Source organism: Corvus cornix, chromosome 5 (assembly GCF_000738735.6).
Source record: "Corvus cornix cornix isolate S_Up_H32 chromosome 5, ASM73873v5, whole genome shotgun sequence".
Lineage (NCBI taxonomy): Eukaryota > Metazoa > Chordata > Aves > Passeriformes > Corvidae > Corvus > Corvus cornix.
This window is the reverse complement of record NC_046335.1, coordinates 22,951,628-22,972,738: the sequence shown is the minus strand read 5'-3', so window position 1 is coordinate 22,972,738 and position 21,111 is coordinate 22,951,628. Positions and strand designations below refer to the sequence as shown.

General features: G+C 41.5%; 1 protein-coding gene across 9 annotated transcripts in view; it reads left to right on the top strand.

Moving 5' to 3' along the window:
- Window positions 1-21,111, top strand: part of TTLL5 (tubulin tyrosine ligase like 5) — a 126,928-nt gene that overhangs the window by 3,567 nt on the left and 102,250 nt on the right. For 6 of the 9 annotated variants that reach the window (XM_039553325.1, XM_039553324.1, XM_039553326.1 and 3 more), the window contains exons 3-11: window positions 903-1,012; window positions 2,816-2,898; window positions 3,679-3,785; window positions 4,321-4,451; window positions 4,995-5,077; window positions 7,081-7,150; window positions 7,430-7,514; window positions 18,977-19,078; window positions 19,200-19,291. In XM_039553325.1, the coding sequence (XP_039409259.1) occupies window positions 903-1,012; window positions 2,816-2,898; window positions 3,679-3,785; window positions 4,321-4,451; window positions 4,995-5,077; window positions 7,081-7,150; window positions 7,430-7,514; window positions 18,977-19,078; window positions 19,200-19,291 (863 nt within the window). Of the gene's footprint in view, window positions 1-902; window positions 1,013-2,811; window positions 2,899-3,192; window positions 3,261-3,319; window positions 3,343-3,678; window positions 3,786-4,320; window positions 4,452-4,994; window positions 5,078-7,080; window positions 7,151-7,429; window positions 7,515-18,976; window positions 19,079-19,199; window positions 19,292-21,111 lie in introns of those variants that run through there. The other 3 variants (XM_019283230.2, XM_019283227.2, XM_019283233.3) reach the window with 3 other exon arrangements.

Here is a 21,111-nt window from a genome sequence, read left to right as displayed (position 1 = left end):
CTGCTGAGGGAAAGAAGGTAGAGATTCAGGAATAAAGTTAAGCCTGGGAATGAGAGAGGGGTGGGGGGAAGGTTTTTTTAAGATTTGATTTACTTTTCATTATCCTCTGATTTTGATTGGTAGTAAGTTCAATTAGTTTCTGCAAGTCGAGTCTCTTTTGCCTGTGACAGTAATTGGTGAGTGATCCCTCCCTGCCCATAACTCATGAGTCTTCCGTTAAATTTTTTCTCACCTGTCCAGCTGTGGACGGGAATGACGGAACAGCTTTGGTGGCTGCCTGGCATCTAGCCAGCGTGGAACCTGGAACCACCACAGATGCCTAGCATGTGTGTGTATAAGTCAGCACAGGCAGGGCTTAGGTACAACCACAAAACTGCAGCTGAAATGCAAAGAGTAGATTTCTTTTCGTTACCTTGCTGACTGGGGGATCACCAAAGCAGCCTCAGAGGCACACAAGCAGGGAGGCAGGCACTGTGGAGCTTGGTCCTTGCTAGAGGATCACTGCAGCTGCTGCTCGCACCTGTTTTTCAGGGATTCTTGCAGGTGTATTTTACCACTGTGCTTTGACTTTGCCCACAGTAGGGCAGGAGTCTCAAGCATGTTCGATAGGGTGCCTTGAAGTCTACTGCAGTCCTGTGCTACCTCAGATACTCCACTTGTGAAACACACAAAGATAGACAACAGTTACAATGTTGCATGTATTTTTCTACACCCAAGCTGTAAGTCGCTTAAGCATGTTTACAGTCCTCCTCGCCAATCTTCCACTATTTTCCCCAGTGTGTTTGCTTATGTCCTGTCCACAGGCTAGGTGGGTTAGGTATGGAGACTTGCTGTGTCGTTATTGTAAGTAACTGCTGCATGTGTGAGGCTCAGCAGTTGCTTAAACTGTCTTGTCATTTCAGGGATCATCCGTGTATCAAGTGGACCGGTGGTGGCTGCAGGCGGGTCCCTGTCTTGGTGTTTCATGCTGACGCTATTCTGACTAAGGACAGCTACCTCCGTCTAATTGGAGGTGGGTGCTACTATGTGCCAGCTTTTGGCTTGAAAGCATGAGGTAAAAGTCTCTTACCTGGATGTTCTCTTCACTTTGTGGTGGGAAAAGGACATAGTAGGAAAGAAATTACAATCCTCTCTGGTGTCTGACCACTGAGACATTCAGAAATGCTTAATCCATTGGTGAATAATAATGTCTTTGGATTATGGTGTCTGTCCCTCCACTGGGCCCTGATGCATTTTGAGTTGGAACGATCTGCTTGCAAATTGAATTTGGAGGCCATGCTAGAACATAGAACCAGGATATAAATTCACTATAGCTAAGACCTTAAAATCAATCATTGCAGTGAATTTCGAGAGCATTTCACTGGGAAATAAAGCAGACAGCCGCACAGTTGAACAATAATAAGCTGTAGTAACAAATTCCTGAGTCTACAGCCTCGTAACTGTGAGAAGGCCATAAACAGAATAATTGCTGGCAGCATTTGACTTGGAAGACAAAACCTGTCTAGTGTCAAATAAGGGAGAGACTCTAAAGAGGCCAAACAGTCACTTTGGATTTGAAAAGTTAGTACTTGTGGGTGTGTACAGCTTAGAGCTCATTCTGGATGTGCTGAGTTGGAGAAAACCTGAAATCTACTCAGCTTCTTTTTGTGAAGGTGCTGACACTTTTCTTCTCTTGCTTTTTCCTTTCTTAGGTAATTGGTGCTTTTGTTTCTAATATCCTATCCAAGCAGAAATGCTTCTGGCTCATTGGGGTAAGGGGTGGAGAAGGTGGTTTATATGTGGAAACTCCTGCTCCTTTTCATGTGAGTTAAAAATATACTTGGGTGGTGCCAGAAGCTGATGGTAATTGTAACTTGCATTTTTACTGGAGCGTGGGGTCTCTTCTGCTTTTTCTCACATGGTTTAACAAGTTTACTGCTGAATAGTGCAACTTGTTAAATTTCCTTCAGCTTTGTCTGGTTCCTGATCATGATACTTCCTACTTTTTTGACTTATTTTTGTTGATAGAACATATTTCCTGAAGTTTAATCTAATCTTCACCCTTTTATTCTCAGTTTGAATCAAATTGTAAAATGCCTTTTCTAGGCAGTTCTGTATTCTGGCATTGAAATTTCTTTCTCTATTGTCTTTGAAATCTTTTATGGATTGCCGCATCCTTTTATATGACAGCTGACCTCTAGTCTTGCTACTTGCTTTTGGTTTATCTTATACCTCCAGGGCTGCTTACTGCTTTTGTTTTTATGACTTTCTACTTGCATAGTGAGTTTATCTTTTTATTTCCTTGTATTTACTATTTACTTTATCTCCTACTGTATTTGCAGTTATTTGTTGGAAGATCAGTACAGGTGGATGAGATGTAGACAAAAATTCGGTGCTTTATCTTGGGTTTTCAGGATCTAAAAAGTAATCATGTAAGCTAGCCATGTCAATGAGGGGCATAAGACATAATTACTTACAGCTAGGAATACCGATGTTGAATAGAGAAGAAAGCTGAAATCATGTCTGGAGTGTTATAAAGCAGTCTATATGATGGAATATTTAAAAAAAACCCAAACTGGGTATTTGTTAAGCTGTCCTGTGCTTTATTTTTATATGATGGGGTTCTGTGATACAACTATATTATAACTAAGGATTGATGTAAGTCAGTTCAGTGATGCTGATGTTGGCATTTCCTATCTCCCCTTGCCTGTTATGTGCTGCTCTGTGAATTAAATGCAGCTGTACTGTCTGAGTCCTTTTCTTTGGTAGCATGAGTGACTTTGGTTTATTCTTCCAGGTGCAGACTCTAATTCCATATCTCTTTGCCTCTTCACAGAGCGCTTCCACATGTCCTATAAGATTGTGCGAACAGACAGCCGGCTCGTTCGGAGCATTCTGACTGCCCATGGATTTCATGAGGTGAGTGCAATGAACTTCTCATCTGATTTTGTGCTGGGCTGGGAGGTGATGATGATGGTTTTGGATTTTTTGTGGGTTTTGGTGTTTTTTTTTTTTAACTCTGCAGGGTTAGAACCAGGAAATTGCTGTCATCCCCCCTGAGGTTTTTCATTTAACGTACTCTGCTAGTCACATTCAAGATATGTCATGATTTTGCTCTCTCAAAGGAGAACCCATTAGTCTTAAGCCTGAAAAAATAGGGAAAAAGGAATGCTGAAGTTTGGTCATGTGCTTTTTCTCTTTTTGCTTTTACAGTGTCACACCCATGGGAAGATCTGAAGGATTTAATCTCTCAGCCTTTACAAGCTCTCAGAAGTATTGATGTAGTGTTTCACACTTCTCTTCTAGCACCTGTCTTGCTCTAAAGAATGTCCTGTATACAACTAATGACAATTTGATAGATGTGTATGGTTGATTTTTTTTTTTTTCCTGAGTAACAGCAACTTAAGGAATTGGTCTGACAAGTTTCCTGAAGAGATTTAAAATGCTTTAAAAATTGCATTTAAAGTGTCTATGAAAATAACAAACTCACAAGTTTCTTTAGGAAAATTTGACATGGTTATTTCCCAGCATGGGAATACCTTAGGGCAGCAGCTGGGTTGAATTGCCCTTATATTAGAGATAGTAGAGGAGACTGTCTTAAACTAGAGTTGCTTTTGCCTTGCAGATCTAGGGACAAGTGGTGTTGCTTTTCATTAGTTTGATGTTTTTGTGTGTGGTGTTTATTATGTTGCTTTTTAGGTTCACCCTAATAGCACCGATTATAATCTCATGTGGACAGGATCACACTTGAAGCCCTACTTGCTGCGCTCCCTTACAGATATTCAGAAAGTCAATCATTTCCCTAGGTAAGGCCTTGATACCACGTTTTGTTGAACATCTCTGTGATGATTTGCAAAAGTCTGAACATAGATATACCCCCGAAAAATACAGTATACATGGTACTGTAAAATCCCAACAGACTGGGCCAGTGTCACATGCTGTCTTCATTCTAAATGATCTTTGGGGTTTTGGGGGAATAATATATGAGTTAAAATGCTTGTCTGTAGCCCAAATGCTGGATTTTTAATTTTATTTTCTTTATTTGATTGTTAAATTATTTGTGACTTCAGGTTTTTAGTTAGAGAGATAGTCCTGTGTCTCCAGCTAAGGTTTGTAACCACCGTTATAACAGATTGCTGTGCATCAGTCTGTCTTGGTAATTGCAAGAAGTGCTACAGCTGATGTTAGTACAGCCATAAGGTAGAGGCAGTAAAAGCTCAAGAGTAGTTGCAGGTTGGGGTTTAGACATCTGACAAGGCTACAGATACTTTAGTAACTAGGACAAAGGGTTGCTGTAATGTTGGGAAAAAATAGATAGAGACTCTTGTTTTGGGACTCCAGGTCATATGAACTGACACGAAAGGACAGACTGTACAAGAATGTTTCTCGAATGCAGCTGACCCATGGGTTCAAGACATTCCATATCTTACCTCAGACCTTTATCCTCCCAACAGAGTACCAGGACTTCTGCAGTAAGTGAATGGCTGGTGATGCCCAGACAAGAAACAAAATAATGGGGGGTGGGGGGAAGGGAATTATTTTTAATATCCTAGCCTTTTGATCGTGCCAGTGGTTAAGGCAACAAAATTAGAGGAACCTGGGAAGACAGTAGAAAAAGTCCATATGATTTTTTTATGTAATTCATATTCTGCTGTTTACTCCATGCATATGGGCTTAAGACTCCAAAGTTGAGGGGTTTTTATGTGCACACTGTTGTTGATGATCAGCTTCACAATATCCCTGCCTAATGCCTGGGAGTACTGAAGAGAAAAGTGCTGAAAGGAGGCACAGGGGCAGAAGAATGAATCTATCAGAGCAGCAGGAGGGGCTTCAAGGAGGGGCTGTAATAATTGCAGTGATTCCAGAGGGGTAAAATAACACATTGAAAAAGCAGACTTTGATCTCCTTGGGAGTTCTCTAAAGCTTTTACTGTAGGCAACATTCTTGATTCTTGCTCCTCTGTTAATAAGCAAAATGGAAGATGTTGCAGACTTGTGCTGTTTTCTTTTAACCAGGTACCTATTCTAGGGACAGAGGCCCATGGATAGTGAAGCCTGTGGCGTCTTCCAGAGGTCGAGGTGTCTACTTGGTAAATAATGTAAGTGTTCACTGAAAGGACTACTCTCCAGTAACACTGTCTTCAAAACGGTGTCGGATTCCAGGCAAGAGGCCTGGAGGCATTGAACTGGACATTGGCCTTACTCTTAATTTCAGCCATATATTAGTGAGCAGTTCAACAGCCCTGAGCAGCTTGCAAAGCCTGCCTGGGCCTGGCCTGTGTAACCAAAAGCAGTCTATCTCTTTGTATGCTGTGCTCATCTTGCAATCTACCTTCAAGTCTTAGCTTATTAGGACCAAGTTTATACTCCCTGAGACAGTTTGGGAAGCCGCGCTGCTTCATGCTCTCATTGTGGCTGACTGTAGGCTGACCTTGGGAAGATTTCCAGAACTCTCCTTAGTTGTTTCCCTGTATGACCTAAACAGTCCTCAAACAGACCCCTTGTCTCCCCACTTCCCCATGGAAAAGACCAGTTTAAATGAAACTTGATAGAGTAGGCAGTGTATCAGTCTTAAAGCTGTGTTATCTAAAGGTCAGTGTGTCCTTCCTGAGGTGTAATGGGGATAGTTCTTTGAACTCAAATGTGCTGGTTTTAGTGTCTTTTGCTCTTTGTGGGCTTTGCAGGGAGTTAGGTTGTCATAGGCAACAAATACATCTGAACAGGAGCCAAACACGAGGGGATTCCAATAAATATGCTCAACAGCAAAATGACTGTTGAGTCATTTTGCTTTCACTCATTTGAACCCCTTTAGCCTTCCCTGCACTAAAGGGGTCATGCTGCCTCATCTGTTCTCTACTTGGATCATTTCCCATAAAATAAGGGAGCAATTTGCCAAGTGTATGAGGTAAGTATTTCCAGAGCTACACTCAGTTTTTTCTTTGCTTGAAAGGGAGGAATGAGCTCAGGCTCACATGGCAGTTGGCCATGACATGGGGAAAATACCCTTCTGGGACCAATATCCCTTTGTGTATTTCTGTTCGAGAAGCATTGTAGCTAGTTCGTCCCACAGGCCAGTTTCCTTCAGTGAGATGCCATTAAAAGAGTCTCTTTCAGAATCTCATCACAAAAGTTTTGATAACAGCAATAACCCCCCCCCCCCCAACAAATAACAAGCCTTTGCATTTCCCTGATCCATATAGAGCAGTCTGTCACTTTCATGTGATGTTCTGAGGGAAGTTGAGCTTGTTCTCTCACATTCTATATAAGCACTTCATATGCTTCGGTTTTCTGCTCATGATTCTGGTGTTGTGGCTGTATACATGCAAAATTGAATAAAGGCAGAATCCCGTGGTTCTCTTCCCTCTTGCAAAGTGAAGGCAAGGAAATGTTGTGCAAGAAATTGTTGAGTAGTTAAAACTGGTTACAAGAGAGGCTTGCATACAGCAAAAAGTAAAAGCTTTTTCTACAGATCCCATGACTTTGTGATGTGTATTTGTCATAGACCTTTCTGTTCTGAGCAACAAGTGTAGCTTCTTTTGAGTACGGGAGCTCCTGCTGTGAACTGAGACTCAGTAGAAGGTAGGCAAAAAGGTTGGATACCAGCCCAGGATGTAGTTATAAAGATCACAAGTTGAGTCATTTTCTTCACTTGTGACGTCCTCACCAACTATAGTTACATACTCCTTCCTGTGACTTCTAAGCCCCTTCTCCGTGTGTCTGGTTAAATCCTTGAGAAGCAAACAGAGTAACAGTTACTTCTTAGATGTGGGGATTTTTTTCCTTGGATATTTTACATCATTGCCATGTGGCTGTTAAATCTGTATGCTACTCTGAGTATTTTACTGGAAAATTCAATGGGCAGGTTGTTTTGGCAATTTAATAATACCCAGACTTCTCTTTAGGATCTAGTTACCTTAAATGTGTTGTGACTGACAGTTACGTTTTTTTCATTTTGGTTTTATTTCTTCCTTTCCCAGACATAGTTATTGGTATGGGTGGCTTTAGGAGGGAAAGGCAGGAAAAAACGGTGCATTTAGTTTAATTTCTTCTTATTCCTTACATATCCTGTTTTTTCACGCCTAAATTCTCTGTTCTTCTACAGCCAAGCCAAATTATTGTGGAAGACAACATCCTGGTGTCTCGTTACATCAGCAATCCCTTGCTCATAGATGGTGAGTGTGCTTAGGAATTGCTTTTCTCCCTTCCCCCAACCCTGCATCTGAGGATCTCTGCAACCTTTGCAGGAGTTTAGTTGAATAATTGAGTGGTCTAGCTTGGTCTAGCACCAGACAAATGTAACTAGGGAATTCATTAAAACCTGGAAGCTTTTCAGCTGGGATAGCTTCAGGCACTTATGTCAGCAGCAGATAATGGTTTCTTTTGAAATTCCTCAACTGGATATGATGTCTGAAAGATACTGCAGTCACCGACTCTTGACAACTGTATTTCAGATTTCAAGTTTGATGTGCGTCTCTATGTTCTGGTTACATCCTATGATCCACTCGTCGTCTATCTCTACGAGGAAGGATTGGCCAGGTATGGGAGAAGTCGTCTTTTTCGGTGCACGTGCACTTGGTGATCCGGACATTTCTTGGCTTGCCTCTCTGCTCCTGAAACAATAGTAAAATGAGGAAAGTGCCAGTTAGGGAATTCTGCAGAGTTTAAATAGATACTTCACCATGCTGCATCCCATCAGGTTTCTTCATATAGATTATAGAATCTTGAGGGAGGGATTTTATTGTTTTTATATATAATTAATAAAGCAAGTTTTCCGCTCTCAAGGGTTGAATGGCCAAACAGATCATCACTGGCATGTTCATTCTCAAGGCTGAGTTCTTCTTGAAACTTGGGATTATTGATCCCTTTGGGCCTCTTCTCCATTCTCCAAGGGGAAGGGAATCCAAGCTTTCTCAAATTTATCCTAAAAAAAAAAGTAGTTGGAGACCTGTTAATGACTGTATTGGTATTTGTTTTAATACTTTCAGTGACTCTTCTAAATTTTAGGTCAGTATTTGTATTTTCTGCAGTATCCAGTAAGTGGTTTTAGGCTAGTTCACAGTTTTTACCCTGCAAGATAACAATTTTCTTTTGCGTGTAAGCCATGAAAGATACCTAAGATTCCCTAGAATCAACACTTGTCTTCCAAAAATACCTGGTTTTCTTCATCACAGAAGTTTGGCAAAATATTTGTCTGTATATTTGAAGCAATCACCCCTCTGAATTCCCAACAGATCAGAATTTTAACTGTAGTGATGTTTGAGAAAAGAGCACCACACGATTCTCTTCAGCAACAGTTCTAAGTAATGCTGTATCTTTCTTACAAGCACATCTGATGTACTCAGAATATCTCTAGGGTTCATGCCTGACATGGCTCTGACTTGGGTAGATACTGAATCCAAATTATCGTTGCCCCAAGAAGATAATGAGTCCCAAAGGATACATAAATAATGATCCCACAAGAAATATCCATTAAATCAATGAACACCCTTCAGGTGTGTTGTGATGTGCCTCTGCGTGCAAAGATAATGTGAACACATTTTTTTCCCTAAAAGGAGGCAGAAAGGGGAAGCTCGTGTTTATAAGTGGAAAGCTTGACAACTATATTCACTTTAGAAAGGGAGCCTTAAACATGCCAGGCATGCAAGACTTTTCTCTTGGGAACTGGCAACTAAATTGTTAGCTGCTAATATTGCATGTTTTTGGAAAGTGAAGAGGGAAACAAGATAGCATAGATTTTCAGCGTGTTCTCAGAATGGGCAGTACATAGCAGGCCTTCAAAAATAGGATTTGCACCATCATTAATATCTTAAAGGTGGTTCTGCTGATTTTGTAACAAAGGAGTTTACTTCTGGAAAAATGCATCTGTATAAACACAAGTGTTCTACTCTGAAGATAAGTGTGCATTTTTGCCAGTAGAGTAACATATTTTGCATGAGGGTAAGAGCGTAGAAGTGCGTATCTGGGTTTCCATTCAGAAGCATCAGTCTCAACAATTCTGGACTCTCAATTGCTAAGATCCTATCTTGCAGCAATACTTGCAAATCACTTTTCAGTGTTCTGAAATCCTTAGCAGTTTTATGTGTGTTTAGATTCCATTTGTTTAAACTGTAATCAAACCTGGTGCACATGGTGTCGACGCACGTGACAAGTGGAACATATATCTACAGGACACCACAGTATTACTAATTAAAGTTTTCTTTTCTTTCAAATTGCATGCCATCCTTCAGCTTTCTGTGAGAGGTAGATAGTATATGCAGACTAAATGTGCCACTAGGTATCTTAATGCTACTTTGTGATATGGTCAGCTCTACCAGTACAACTGTGGAAGAAGTATAGAGGAAATGAAAATAATGAGCTGTTATCCCTCTTCCAAGGTCCTGACTCTGGAGAGTAGCTCTGGTTCTGTTACTAAACTTCAGCTGCCCACTGAGCAGTTTCAGCTCAAGTGTCAGCTATGGCAAAAGACTTGCAGTTGAAGCTATAAGTTTACTGCAGACAGTATCCTTCATTATCTTAAGCTTTTCACATCTACTGTGGCTGTACAGCTGGTATGTTCCTGCAGCAAGTGCTGGCAAGCTCTCTTTGGAGGACAACACTCAAGGTGAGCAGAGGCTGATGAAAGTTTAGGTGGGCTCTTCTGTGTGGCCTCCAGATGGCACTAGTGGATTTCAGTTGTACCAATTTGTATTTTCCCCATGCCCTGCATTTGCAGATTCAGTTGGTGAGAGGTAAAGAACCTGGAGCTACTGGATTATGGCTTCCTATTTAGCTGTCTTGTCATTCATTTTAAAATGTGAGTTATGTGCTGGGAGAGAGCATTGTAATTGCCTCACATACTGTAATGCTTTGGTTTAAAGCTGGGACAAAAGTTTAGCTGTGCAGGGAGAGGGAAATGTTTCAGCCTTGGGGAGTAGAAGCTGTTTTTAATTCTTTGCTTAAGAAAAGGACCCCATGCTGCTTAAGGGTAGAAGCAATTTCTAGCAGAGAACTGGGAGGTAATGTCAGGGTCTGGAATCCAAGGTGGTATAGAAGCAATCTAAGGTGAAAACTACCAGCAGAACAGAGCAATCTGGTTTTAGAACCTCAGCTGGTGTTTGAGGTGCACTATGATGACTTCCATGTTTTGAATTTGCTTTCTGAAGGGAGATAGTCTCTGAAGTGTAATAAGGGTGACCTGGCTTGGTCTTTTAATTTTTTTTTTTCCCGTTTTCTTAGTCTGTCTGAAAGGTCACGTTCCTCTGTAGTGTTTTGCTTTGCATATTCCAATATTTCCATATTCCACAAACCTGACTGTTTCAGTAAACTTGATGGCCTCTACCAAAAAAGGAGTGCTATCAGGAAACCATAAGATGTAATGATCTTTACAAGGAATAAACTTGGTATAACAAACATTTGTGATGTTTGACTAGATATTTCCTCAGGCCTTGTTTCTTCTGGCACAGCTAGACTTGTCATGACATGATCTAGAGTGGAATTTGAGGCTTCAGAGCTGAGGAGAAGGAAGGGATTGTGGATCCAACATTTTTGTACCTTCTGTTTCACTTTCCAAGTTTCCTCTGAAGGAGATAGGAAGGGTATGTACCCAGATGTGTGTAACAGAGCCTTCAGCTGTTGTGCTGGAAGTACCAAATAACTATTTGGTTTGCCCTGGCCAAAGTTCTCTCTCTCTTTTTTATTTTTTTTTTTAATGCAGTTTTTCAGGAAGATAATGACTTCAAAATGTTTGCGTCAGGGGTTTTTGTTTGTTTGTTTGTGGTATTTTTTGTTAGTGTTTTTTTGTTTGTTTATCCTCTAAAAGAATACTGAGTAGAACTTAGGAAGCACTGATGTTGAGTAGGTTCATTTTCTAGCTATTTCCGCCCTACTCCATGTGGAATAAGCTGTATAAGGGGACAGAGCCATAGGTGAACAGAGCCAACTATCAGACTTCTGGAGAGTTATTAAGAGTGGTATCAGTGAATGTGCTCTGTTTTTATCTTTTGTTACAATACAGCTTTTCTAGTCGTCCCTCCCTCGAGCTCTATCAAAACTCCTTGCATATTTTATGCCTGGTGCACCTCTAGAAGGAACGCTGCTAATAGATTCATTTGGAGATATTCAGTGATCTGTTTGGAGGGAGTGGAGTGGGGTGGGGATTTTTTTCTCTTGAGGCTTGAAACAAGACTGAAGCTGTTCTTAAGACATAAAGCAGCACTGGGTGACTTAAGATCCTCCTGTTGGATTGAAAAGTGCGTTGAACACTTTTCTAGTACATATTAAAAAAAAAGTAGACACAGTGTGCTGCCATACATCTGTTAAATTGGCAGATATTTAGTAACTTTGTACTGGAAAGGACAATTATAATCTAGATTGGGTGTCTGTGATCACAGCCTGGAGAATTGTAGCTGGGGCCTTTGCATTGAAGGTATAGGTTTGGAAAATGAGATGGTCATGGCAAGCTTGGTCCAGGTTTGCCTGAGGGTGTAATTCTGTCACTCAACCATACATTAAAAATCTTGGTAGTTTTATTTATCTGTGATTTCCAAAACAGGCGATATATTTATTGACATACCTTTTATATCTTAGTTTGAATAAGAGGTACATTGTGAATAAACTACAGTCTTAATTATAAACTTTGACATGCTTTTGAAGGTGACTCACCAAGCCCAATTATGTGGGAGTCCCAAGGCTTCCCTTAGAGCCAACTGCTGAATTGGTGGATTATGCTGGTTTTTGGAGGGGCATTCATGTACGTAGAGAATAACAAGCCTGACTTGTGCCTGAAGTACAGCTGAAGAGAACATAGGTCCAGGAATAGCTTGTGCTGTTTGTGCACCTCCCCTGTTTTGCTAGTTCTCTCTCCTGTCTAACTTCCCCTCCTTCTGTGTGGGACAGAAAGGAGCCTGGTGGACCTCTCTTGCTTGGTGTCTGCAGGCATAATGGGGGCTTGACACATAGTGTGGGGAATTCATAGTGAAATGGCTCCTTATTTTGGGGAGACTTCTCGATAGACTACTTTTTCTCCTAAACCATGTTTAGACAGCCCTATTTCTGAGCTTTAATAGCTGGAAGGATCCTAGACCATCAGGAACTTGTCATTCAGATTTACACTGAAGTTGAAAAATAGATTAGAGAAAAGGGAAAGGCAAAACTGAGCTGAAACCCAGACATTCTTGCAAAAGGCCCAAGGAGCAGCAGCTCCTTGGGGAGACTTTCCAGTGGGACAAAAGGGTTCGCTCTGGGGTTAGACAGCTGGGCTTCACACCTGCCACTAGCTGCCATGCTGCCACTTGAGCTCATACCACTCAGTCTCGCAACACCCTTCCTTCAGTAGCCTGGCTTCCTAGTTGACACTGGCTCCTCTGGGATATTCACCATTTCTGTGCTGGATTCCTGTGGTTTCCAAAGAATTCAGGTGCTTGCTTTGAGCCAAGTCATTCACATTAGCTCACAGGCTGCGCTTAGGCCAGAGCTGGCTGAGCCAGCCACAGCAGCCCCATCCCTCTTGCCCAGCAGCCTCTGCTCCTTAGGGAATGTAACTCATTTATTTCTGCATGGACACCTGGGATCAGGCTACAACCACTTCCGTAGACATTGCCCCATGCAGAAGCTGTGCAGCAGTGTTATTCACTAGATGTACCTGCTGGGCTTCCAGCCAGTAGATAGTGCATCAAGCCAGAAGACTTTATGTTGCTTCCTTACTTTTTAATTAAGATAATCAGATTCAGATCACTGAGGTGGATAACTACTGAATCACTGAGGTGTGTAACTGCATGACCCTACTGTTGTGCTTAGCAGACAGGCTACTAAGCAGTTGTTAAAGCTGGTCAGCTCTTGGTGACAGTCTGTACGATGAGAAACAGAACATGAGAGGTTCACCAAATCACAGAGTGGATGAGGTTGGAAGGGATCTGGTCCAACCCCCCTGCTCAAGTGGGGCCACCTAGGTCTGGTTGCCCAGGACCATGTCCAGATGGCTTTTGAGTATCTCCAAGGAGGGAGACTCCACAACCTCTCTGGGCAACCTGTGCCAGTGCTTGGTCAACCTTATGGTATTTTCTTGTGTTCTGAAGGTTCAAAATCTTGTTAATGGCAATGCATAAGATGAAAACATGCAAATTTGTTGTGAAAAGATTAAAAAAAGTCTTTTTTCCCCCCTGTTCCTGCAGACATCTGGTAAAACTGCTCCTGGCTCTTGTTCTTTAACATAGAACTGTTTGAGTAATTTTATTCAGCTTTGATTAGCGAAACTGGCATCGAAGAGGAGTCACAAAAGCTCCTTTTTATGTTTAGTAATTCCCTGACAAGATTTAGCTCCTGTTCATACTCGATTGCTAACTGACCTATCGGGTGGATGCTGTGAAACATATTAATGTTGGAGGTAGGGGGATTGTGATGGTCTTTAGACTTCTGTTTTCTGTCCTGTACTGTAAGGGAACTATGTTCCCTAAACAAAGTGGCAGCTAATAGACTAACGGGGAGGCTAAAGTCTGATCCATGGGGAGGAATGAGGGACTGCGAAAGTGACTCCAAGCGTAAAACGTGAGGAGCATGCTTGTAAAAGCACTACAGCGATTATTTCCAGGACATTTATGCAGGAACTCTGTGTGCAGTCATGGAAAAGTCTATCATAATGTGTGCTTTTTCGTAGCACTCATTTGAGAGAAGAGGGATTAACTATTCTTTCCTTCTTCCCACTCCAGAGTCTTTTCTCTTCTCCTCTTCCTTTCCCAGGCTCTGACTAGATGCCTCAAATAAGCATTCCAGAGCTGTCAAGTTTCATGCAAAACCATGTAACATCTTCTGTAAATATTTAATGATCCAGTTTATATGTTCCTGAAATGACTTGCAAACTTTACCTTGTGGTTAATTCATTTCCTGAAGTAATTCTGGAGATAAGGCAAAGAGCATTGTACAATCCCTTGGGTAATGTCCTGCCTGAAACTGACAGTAAAAATGTAGTTGTTTGGGCTAAGGTGGTGTAGAGGTGTGGATTATGGGCCAAAGTTTGGTGTGGTGGATTTGGGGACTTTTTCAGTGTGAGCTCTGACATGTTTTGTAGATTGCTAGGTGAGCAGGGAAAAAGCTTGCATTGGCACTTGTGGAGAAGGTGACCTTTTGAAGGTGGAGCTTAAGTGTGGTCATTAGGCTTTTAATGAACTCTTACAAGAAAAGGAGGGAAGACTAGAATCTGTCAGTATCTGAATACCAAAGGTGAAATTGAAGCATGACAAGGAGGCAGAGAGCTGGGATGTCTCCAGATGTTACATGGTTAGTCTGGAGGTTGAGCATAATTCTGGAGTCTGAAGGAATTAGTCAGGATTTTTCCCTTAATTTTCTTTTTGTGCTCCCCGGCTACCTGCTGCTACTACTGCCAGTCTTTTGCTTGCTTTTGATTGCTCTTTCTTCCTCTCTGAGCCAAGAAGCTAGAGGGAAGGGAAACGTGCTGTTGGTGATGGTGAGCTGTGTAGCAGTGTGTAGTTTTTGGTGTAGAGAATGGGTTGTTGCCTTCATCTAAGATGGCATCCGCCTGCGTGACTTGGGTGTGACCAGCTGAGACATGAGCAGATGTATCAGAACAAAGGAATGTGTGAGTGTCACTTCTCTAGTCTAAGCTTTGAATTCAGAATGAAGCGCATCTCCTCTGTCCTGCTGGGGAAAGAGAAGCTGCAGTGCAAGGGAGGGAGGCTGCCATGGCTGTTCAATATGATTGCTACTACTTCTGCCTGGGAAGCAGCAGTTTGTGTGGAAACTGAACAGTGCAGCGTCAACCTCAATTTAACCTTTCCTATTTCTAGCTGTAGTTTTGGGGTAAAAGCTCTCCTATAATATTTCTGCGTAGAGGCTTTTGGAATCTAATCTCTTGTATACCATGTTAGAATATGTCCTTAATTTTCTTAACTTAGCCCTTTCCTCAGTCTTTAAAAGGACAAAATTCATTAGAAGGGGAGGATCTTTGAGAGAATGGGACTGCAGTAAGGCCAGGTAAACAAGTTAATGAAAGTGAGTATCTTTAGTATCACTTGCAGTTCATTGTGGACAGTGAATACAAGCAGTACATAACATCAGGACATGGAAGGTAGTTGGCGATTGAATGACGGACCCTGACCGGCAGGGGATCTGAATCGTTAATTCAAAGGACTGTGTTGGTTTTATACACTTTGCTAAGGCACAGTATTTCCTTATATGGCATGACCTATCCCATGTTGCCACATCAGCAACACACTTTCTCAATGTCCTCTTATGGGGTGGTCACTCGCTGTTCACCCGTCTGTCAGCTCCTGGCAGGCTCCTCTCCCTAGGGCTCTGCCATGTCTCCCCAGGGTCCGGTGGAGACAAGCCTCTCTGTGCCGCCATGTGCTCCTTTGTGCTGCCATGTGCCTCTGCAGGCAGGTTTTACAGCTCGCAAACCAATTCTACCTTATAATTCCCCATACAAGATGCTTCCTATGTTCTTGCTGCTGTGAACGGTATTATCTCTGTGTAATCAGTATCTCAGAGATGACCCAGGTTGATGCTATCAGAGAGGACCATTCCTCTTGCATCTTCTACCTGTCTCCTCTGCACCCTCTCCAAGTACATAGGCAAAAGAAAGTTCAGTCATCCAACTTTGAAAACTGGTGGTTAGAACTTCAGTTACAGAGAAAGCAAATCTGAATTCAGGCCAAAACAGAGTTGATATCCTTCTGATGGTGGATACAGAACAGACATCCATTCCTTTCTTGGCTACCTGCATAATATTTCACATTGTTAACAATAAGAACTGCTGGTTTAGATGAAGTGGGGACAGAAGAATGCACTGAAGTGGCAGAAAACCTTCCTGTCTGACTAATAGTGGAAAATTTTACCTTTTCCTAGTTTTTTTTTTCCACTTGACAAGTCCTGCAGGAAAATTCTGTGTAAGAATTAAAAGCAGTGTGAATCTGGTTGCTGAACCACTCAGCCCACACACACTTTATCAGCAATGCCTGTTAAGTGTGTTGGGTCTCTGCGTTGCAGGGCCTACGGAGTAGTCCAGAACTTGGACAGGAACAGATCACAGTGGGGGAAAATGACAGTTGCTTGAAGCAGAGTAAGAAAAGATGGTATTAGGAAGCAGAAGATAGTGTTTAGATGAGTTTCCCTTGATAAAATGGTCTCTTTTGGCTGAAGATGGGCCTCCACATGTGGACAGTCCAGCCTCTGGTTTAGGAGTGCTCTTGGATTCTTGTCTGATTGCAGGCTCCCACATAGCAGCATCCATGAGTAATGCTTTGGCTCAGAAACAGTCCTATCCTGGCAGATGGTGATCTGGACTCATGTACTTGTGCCTTCATCACTCTTTGGCTGGATTATAGCAATATGAGACACCTGGGCATGAAGCCTTTAGTGTTTAGAAAAATAGTTCATGCAGAATATTGCAGCATATGCCAGTGGTAAGTTCTGTTACTGGGAAAACATGAGGCCTGCCCTGTATTTTCTGTCACTGCTTAGCATATAGCTTTTGAATTGCTTTTAGGATCTTGGCTCATATCTTTTAAGTAGCCTATATTCTATTCTTAATAGTGGCCCAGAATGAAATTGGAAAAGAGTGTTGGCCTGAAACGAAATCATCTTCTAAAAGATTATAATGATTCCTCAAGAGTTTATTCTAATTTCGGGTTAACAGCCTGAAAATTTTACAAGCATTGTTTTTCTACTTTTCACTATTACTGTAAGGCCTTTTCCTATGACCTTGGTTTCTCTAAAGTAACAGGTAAATTTCTGCTGAAGCAAGACATATTCTGTAGCATGCAAGTCTCTTGTCCTTCCTGGACAGAACAAGTATGGTGGATGAATAGCATAGTTACTACAGTGGAAGAAAGATACAGTAAAGTATATTCTGAAAAGCTGTAGAATTGTAGAGTACTGAAGTTAATTGTGACTGGTATTTCAGAGGTAGTAATACTCTTCCATCTCAAGCAAGTGCAAAGCACAAAAGTGTAAGGAGTGTGGGCTATTTGCTAGCATTATACTTCTGATCTGTTACTGTTCTGACATCCAGAGGCTATTGATAGAAGCTCTAGAAATAGCTTGGACTTTCCATTTGCAGGCTGGTCAAACCAGCTCTGGGTGAATGTATTAAGCATTGGATTATATTGTTTAATGCTTGGACTTTTTTCATAGTAGATATGAGTAATTTAATGCTTTGGAGGTTTTCGGTGCACTGCTGAAGTTCCCCATGATGTCCTTCAAGATGGTAGCATCCTAGTAAAAGAGAAAGCTTATGTACTGAGAGCTCTAGAGCACAGTGAAATATCTTCGGAATAAGCAGTCCCCAAGGAAATGTAAAATTCTGAGCATGGAGCTCAGACCACCTAGTAATTAAGGATGGCCTCTGTAGAAGGAAGCTAAGGCAAGCATTTGAAGGTACAGAAATACTGTGGTTTAGAGTATTGTCTGTGTCTGCCAGGGGTTCCTGTTCTCATATTTAAGGATGACAAATTAAAAGCATAAGCTGAAAAGCATGGTGAACCTAACTGCCCTCTGCTTGAAAGTACCAAAGGAGCCATGACTTGAAATGGCTCTCTGATTGCGCTCAATATCTTCCAGGATCTGGCTGAATGTATAATTCAACAAACACTTTCAGTATGCTGCCAGTAAATGATTGTTAAGTTGGAGATGATGAAGTCATAATTAAGAACAAAATATATGATAGGGCTTTTGTCACTGTTTTCAAAACAGAAGTGCTAAATCCAGGAAACTTACAGTTAACCTGAAAAGAAATTCAAATACTTTAAGCTGTGGAAATATGTGGAAAGGGGATCCAAACTTCCAAATGCTTTTGTTGCCAGCTGCTCTTACTTCATATGTAGTTAAAGCTGAGAAAAATACGGTGCAAAATATTTTTCACTCTTTTAACCTTGCCACTTAAAATTAGTTATATCATGGGTGCTTTGTTTTCCCCCCTGCCTTCCACATGTGTGTTTAAGGATAAGTTTAAGCATTTTCATGGATTTGCTGGTATAGTTCTTACGGCAACAGGTATTTCTCAAAATGGCTGCCAAATGAGGGCAGTAGTGGCATCATTTTAAGTGAGAAATAAGATCTTTGGTTTTTTGGCAGTTCTTTCTAAAGGAAGGATTTTTTTTGTGTGTGTGTAACTTGTTAGCTGTCTTTGTATAGTTCAGCTTCTTCTGAACTTTGGAAAATAATTAGGGAAAGATGAAGAGAGATGACTGTTAATGAAAAAATTGGAGATGCATTCTTTTCTGGACCTTATTTCATTGCATAACCAGATGATCCAACTTTCTCTCCCTCTTCCATTTTTCCTGAATCCTGTCTCTTTTTCCTGCGTTGAGGCTTCCCCCATATCTACTCTACTTGTTATGCAGCTAACCCTGCTCTCCTTGGTACATACTTCTCCTCCTGCTGGGGCTTCTTTGGACAGCCTGTGTTTGACTCTCCCCTTATCCTTTCTTACTTCCCTTTATCTCTTTTGAGACATTGGCATCTTAAGCTCTTGTGGTACAGGAGGATTGTCAGAGTGAAGGTGTTTTTTCTCTTGTTGATTTTTTGTTGCTGTTTTTTTTGGACTGGAACATGCTTGCTGTTATGAGCTGTGGTGATTATCAGTGGCTCATATTGGTCATTCTACCAACCAGACGCTCTGGATTCTGCCCTCAATTTTTTTAAAATTTATTTTTCTCCAAAGTCTGAGGCCTAAAATATGTATTGAATTAGGATTACATGTAGTATAAGAAAATGATTGCAGTTGGGCTAGATTACTGTTGTAGGTCCTTTCCAGCTGCAACTATTCTATTACATTATATTCACATTCTATTACATTATTTTTTGCTTGATATGTCCTTTGAGGATAAACTGTATTTTTTGTAAGGAAAGATTGCATTTGATGAAGTTTCATTACATGCATTCTCTCCCTAGCTGTTGCTGTTGAGTGGTCTGTGTGGTAGTCTGTGGTTTGTAGTGACATGCTTGCTGTATCTAGCAAGAATGCCACTTGTTCAAGAAACACTGTGAATTTTTATTCCTCTTTGCAGATTTGCAACAGTGAGGTATGACCAGGCATCCAAGAACATTAAAAACCAGTTCATGCATCTGACCAACTACAGTGTCAACAAGAAGAGTGGAGATTATGTCAGGTACTTGGCTGGAAAATGGAACTTACTCTCTAGAGGCTGGGTCAGTTTACCTATGTTGGTCTAATGCTGACCCATAGCGGCAGGCCAGTGGTGTTTAATCTCCTTCTTTCATTATTTTTAGCTGTGATGATCCTGAAGTAGAGGATTATGGAAACAAGTGGAGCATGAGTGCAATGCTGAGGTACTTAAAACAAGAGGGGAGAGACACTGCAGGTCAGTAGAAATGTTGTTATTTTATGTCTTTGTTGGATCTTGATCATCTCACTAGTGTGAATTCTAAGAAGTCAAGGAAGAGCCCCAGCAAATCCCATTTAGCACCAGAGCAGGGTGGAGGGAAGCACTGTTCCTTACTCACTAGAGCTGTGCATTTATTCCCTATCCCCAGAGATAAGGTCTAACCCCTTCCTTCTTGCAACTAGTATTCTGAGACTTTCTCAGGGTGTGTTTCTTAATATTTTACCTACATTTCCCGTTTCTTAAGGTCATTCCATTCCTTCTAAAAGCTTCCCTCCCTCTACTGCTCCCATGGCCTGTTCAGTCTGATGAGTGACCAACCTCTGGACAACTGTGCCAGTTTGAATGACTCTTGGATGTGGTGTCATCTTTCCATGGCTCAGGTTTTTGCTGAGTGTTTTCATTTAGTCTGTGTTTCTCATAAAATAGCTCCCTCTTCCACACCTTTGCCAGGTCTGCTGGGAGTAACTGCATCTGCAGAGCAGAATCCAAGTATATCCTTTAAGGGATAAATTACCTGTGATACTGAGGCATCAGTAAAACTACTGATGGCAGCTATGGCCCATATTGCAAATGTTGCCAAGGAAGACTTGAATGTTGGAGAAAGGGGTTTGAATCTGGCTTTCAGATGGAAGTAGACTTTTTTTCCATCATATGCGTGCATGGCTGTCCAATCCCTTGCACCATATGTGTTCAGCAAGCTGTGAATGCATAGTTAGTAATATTGATACATCTCCACACCTCACCCCAACCTCAAGTATAAAATACACACTCTTAATAATTAAGTAAACTACTGAGCAATGCAAGCAGATTTCCTTAACTATCCATTATAAGACTTGCACCTTTCTCTGATGCATCTGGTTCTGGTCATAGGGAGGCAGAATGCTGGCTGAAAAGTGCTGGCCTTGTCTGGGCTGGCAGGGTTTTTGTGCTCTGGGTTGTTTATGTGTGCTGGGATGTTTCCATGCTGTGTTGGTTTCACTTAGTTGTTTTCTGGTACAGAAGTTCACATCTGAATTTGCTTGCATGCTCTTTCTGTAATTGTTCAGGTCTCTGCATGTCATCTGAGCATGAGAAATAGTAATTGTAGACCTAAAGTAAACTCTCTAGTCAAGTGGTTTGTAGAAGATATTCTTTGAAGCAGGGATTGCCAAATGTCTGTGTGGATTTGCTTGTGCTCCCTTTGAGGGGTGGGGAAGGCTGTCCTTTCATCCTTACTAACTTTTGAGCCTATGACTCCAGTATTTGTTCATTTCTCCCTCCTCTCACTTCTCTATTGCTTGTCCTTGAAAACAAAACCAGTGTGGTGTTCTTTCTATTGCATGACTCATCCCAAGTCCAGTGTAGAATCCAGGTCTACGTCTAATGTGCATCTTTTCTTGCCTTTTGCTTCCTCTGTCTGCTTAGATTCCTGTTCCTGAGTTCTGTTCACAGGCTCATGCTGGAGCTGGAGAGTGCTTTCTTACTGTGGGTTATCTATAGGTCAGCAGGACTGGGAGCTGTCACCAGTCATATAATTTTGAAAAGATTTATGAAATTTGGTATGGGAACAGCTGCTTTAGAGGAAGGTGCAGTGTCACACAAAACACTTATCTCATAAAAGTTCACAAGAAAGATTTTTATCTCTCAGTGGCTATGGCTTATTCTCTGTAAGTTTGAGGGCTTATCTCACTAACCCACTCTTGTTTAATCCTTCCTAATACTCTGAGTGGGCAGCGGTCAGACTCCAGCTGACTTGTGCTGATGTGTTTGCCATATGTTTCTGCTTACCTGCACTGTACATACACTCACATTTATCA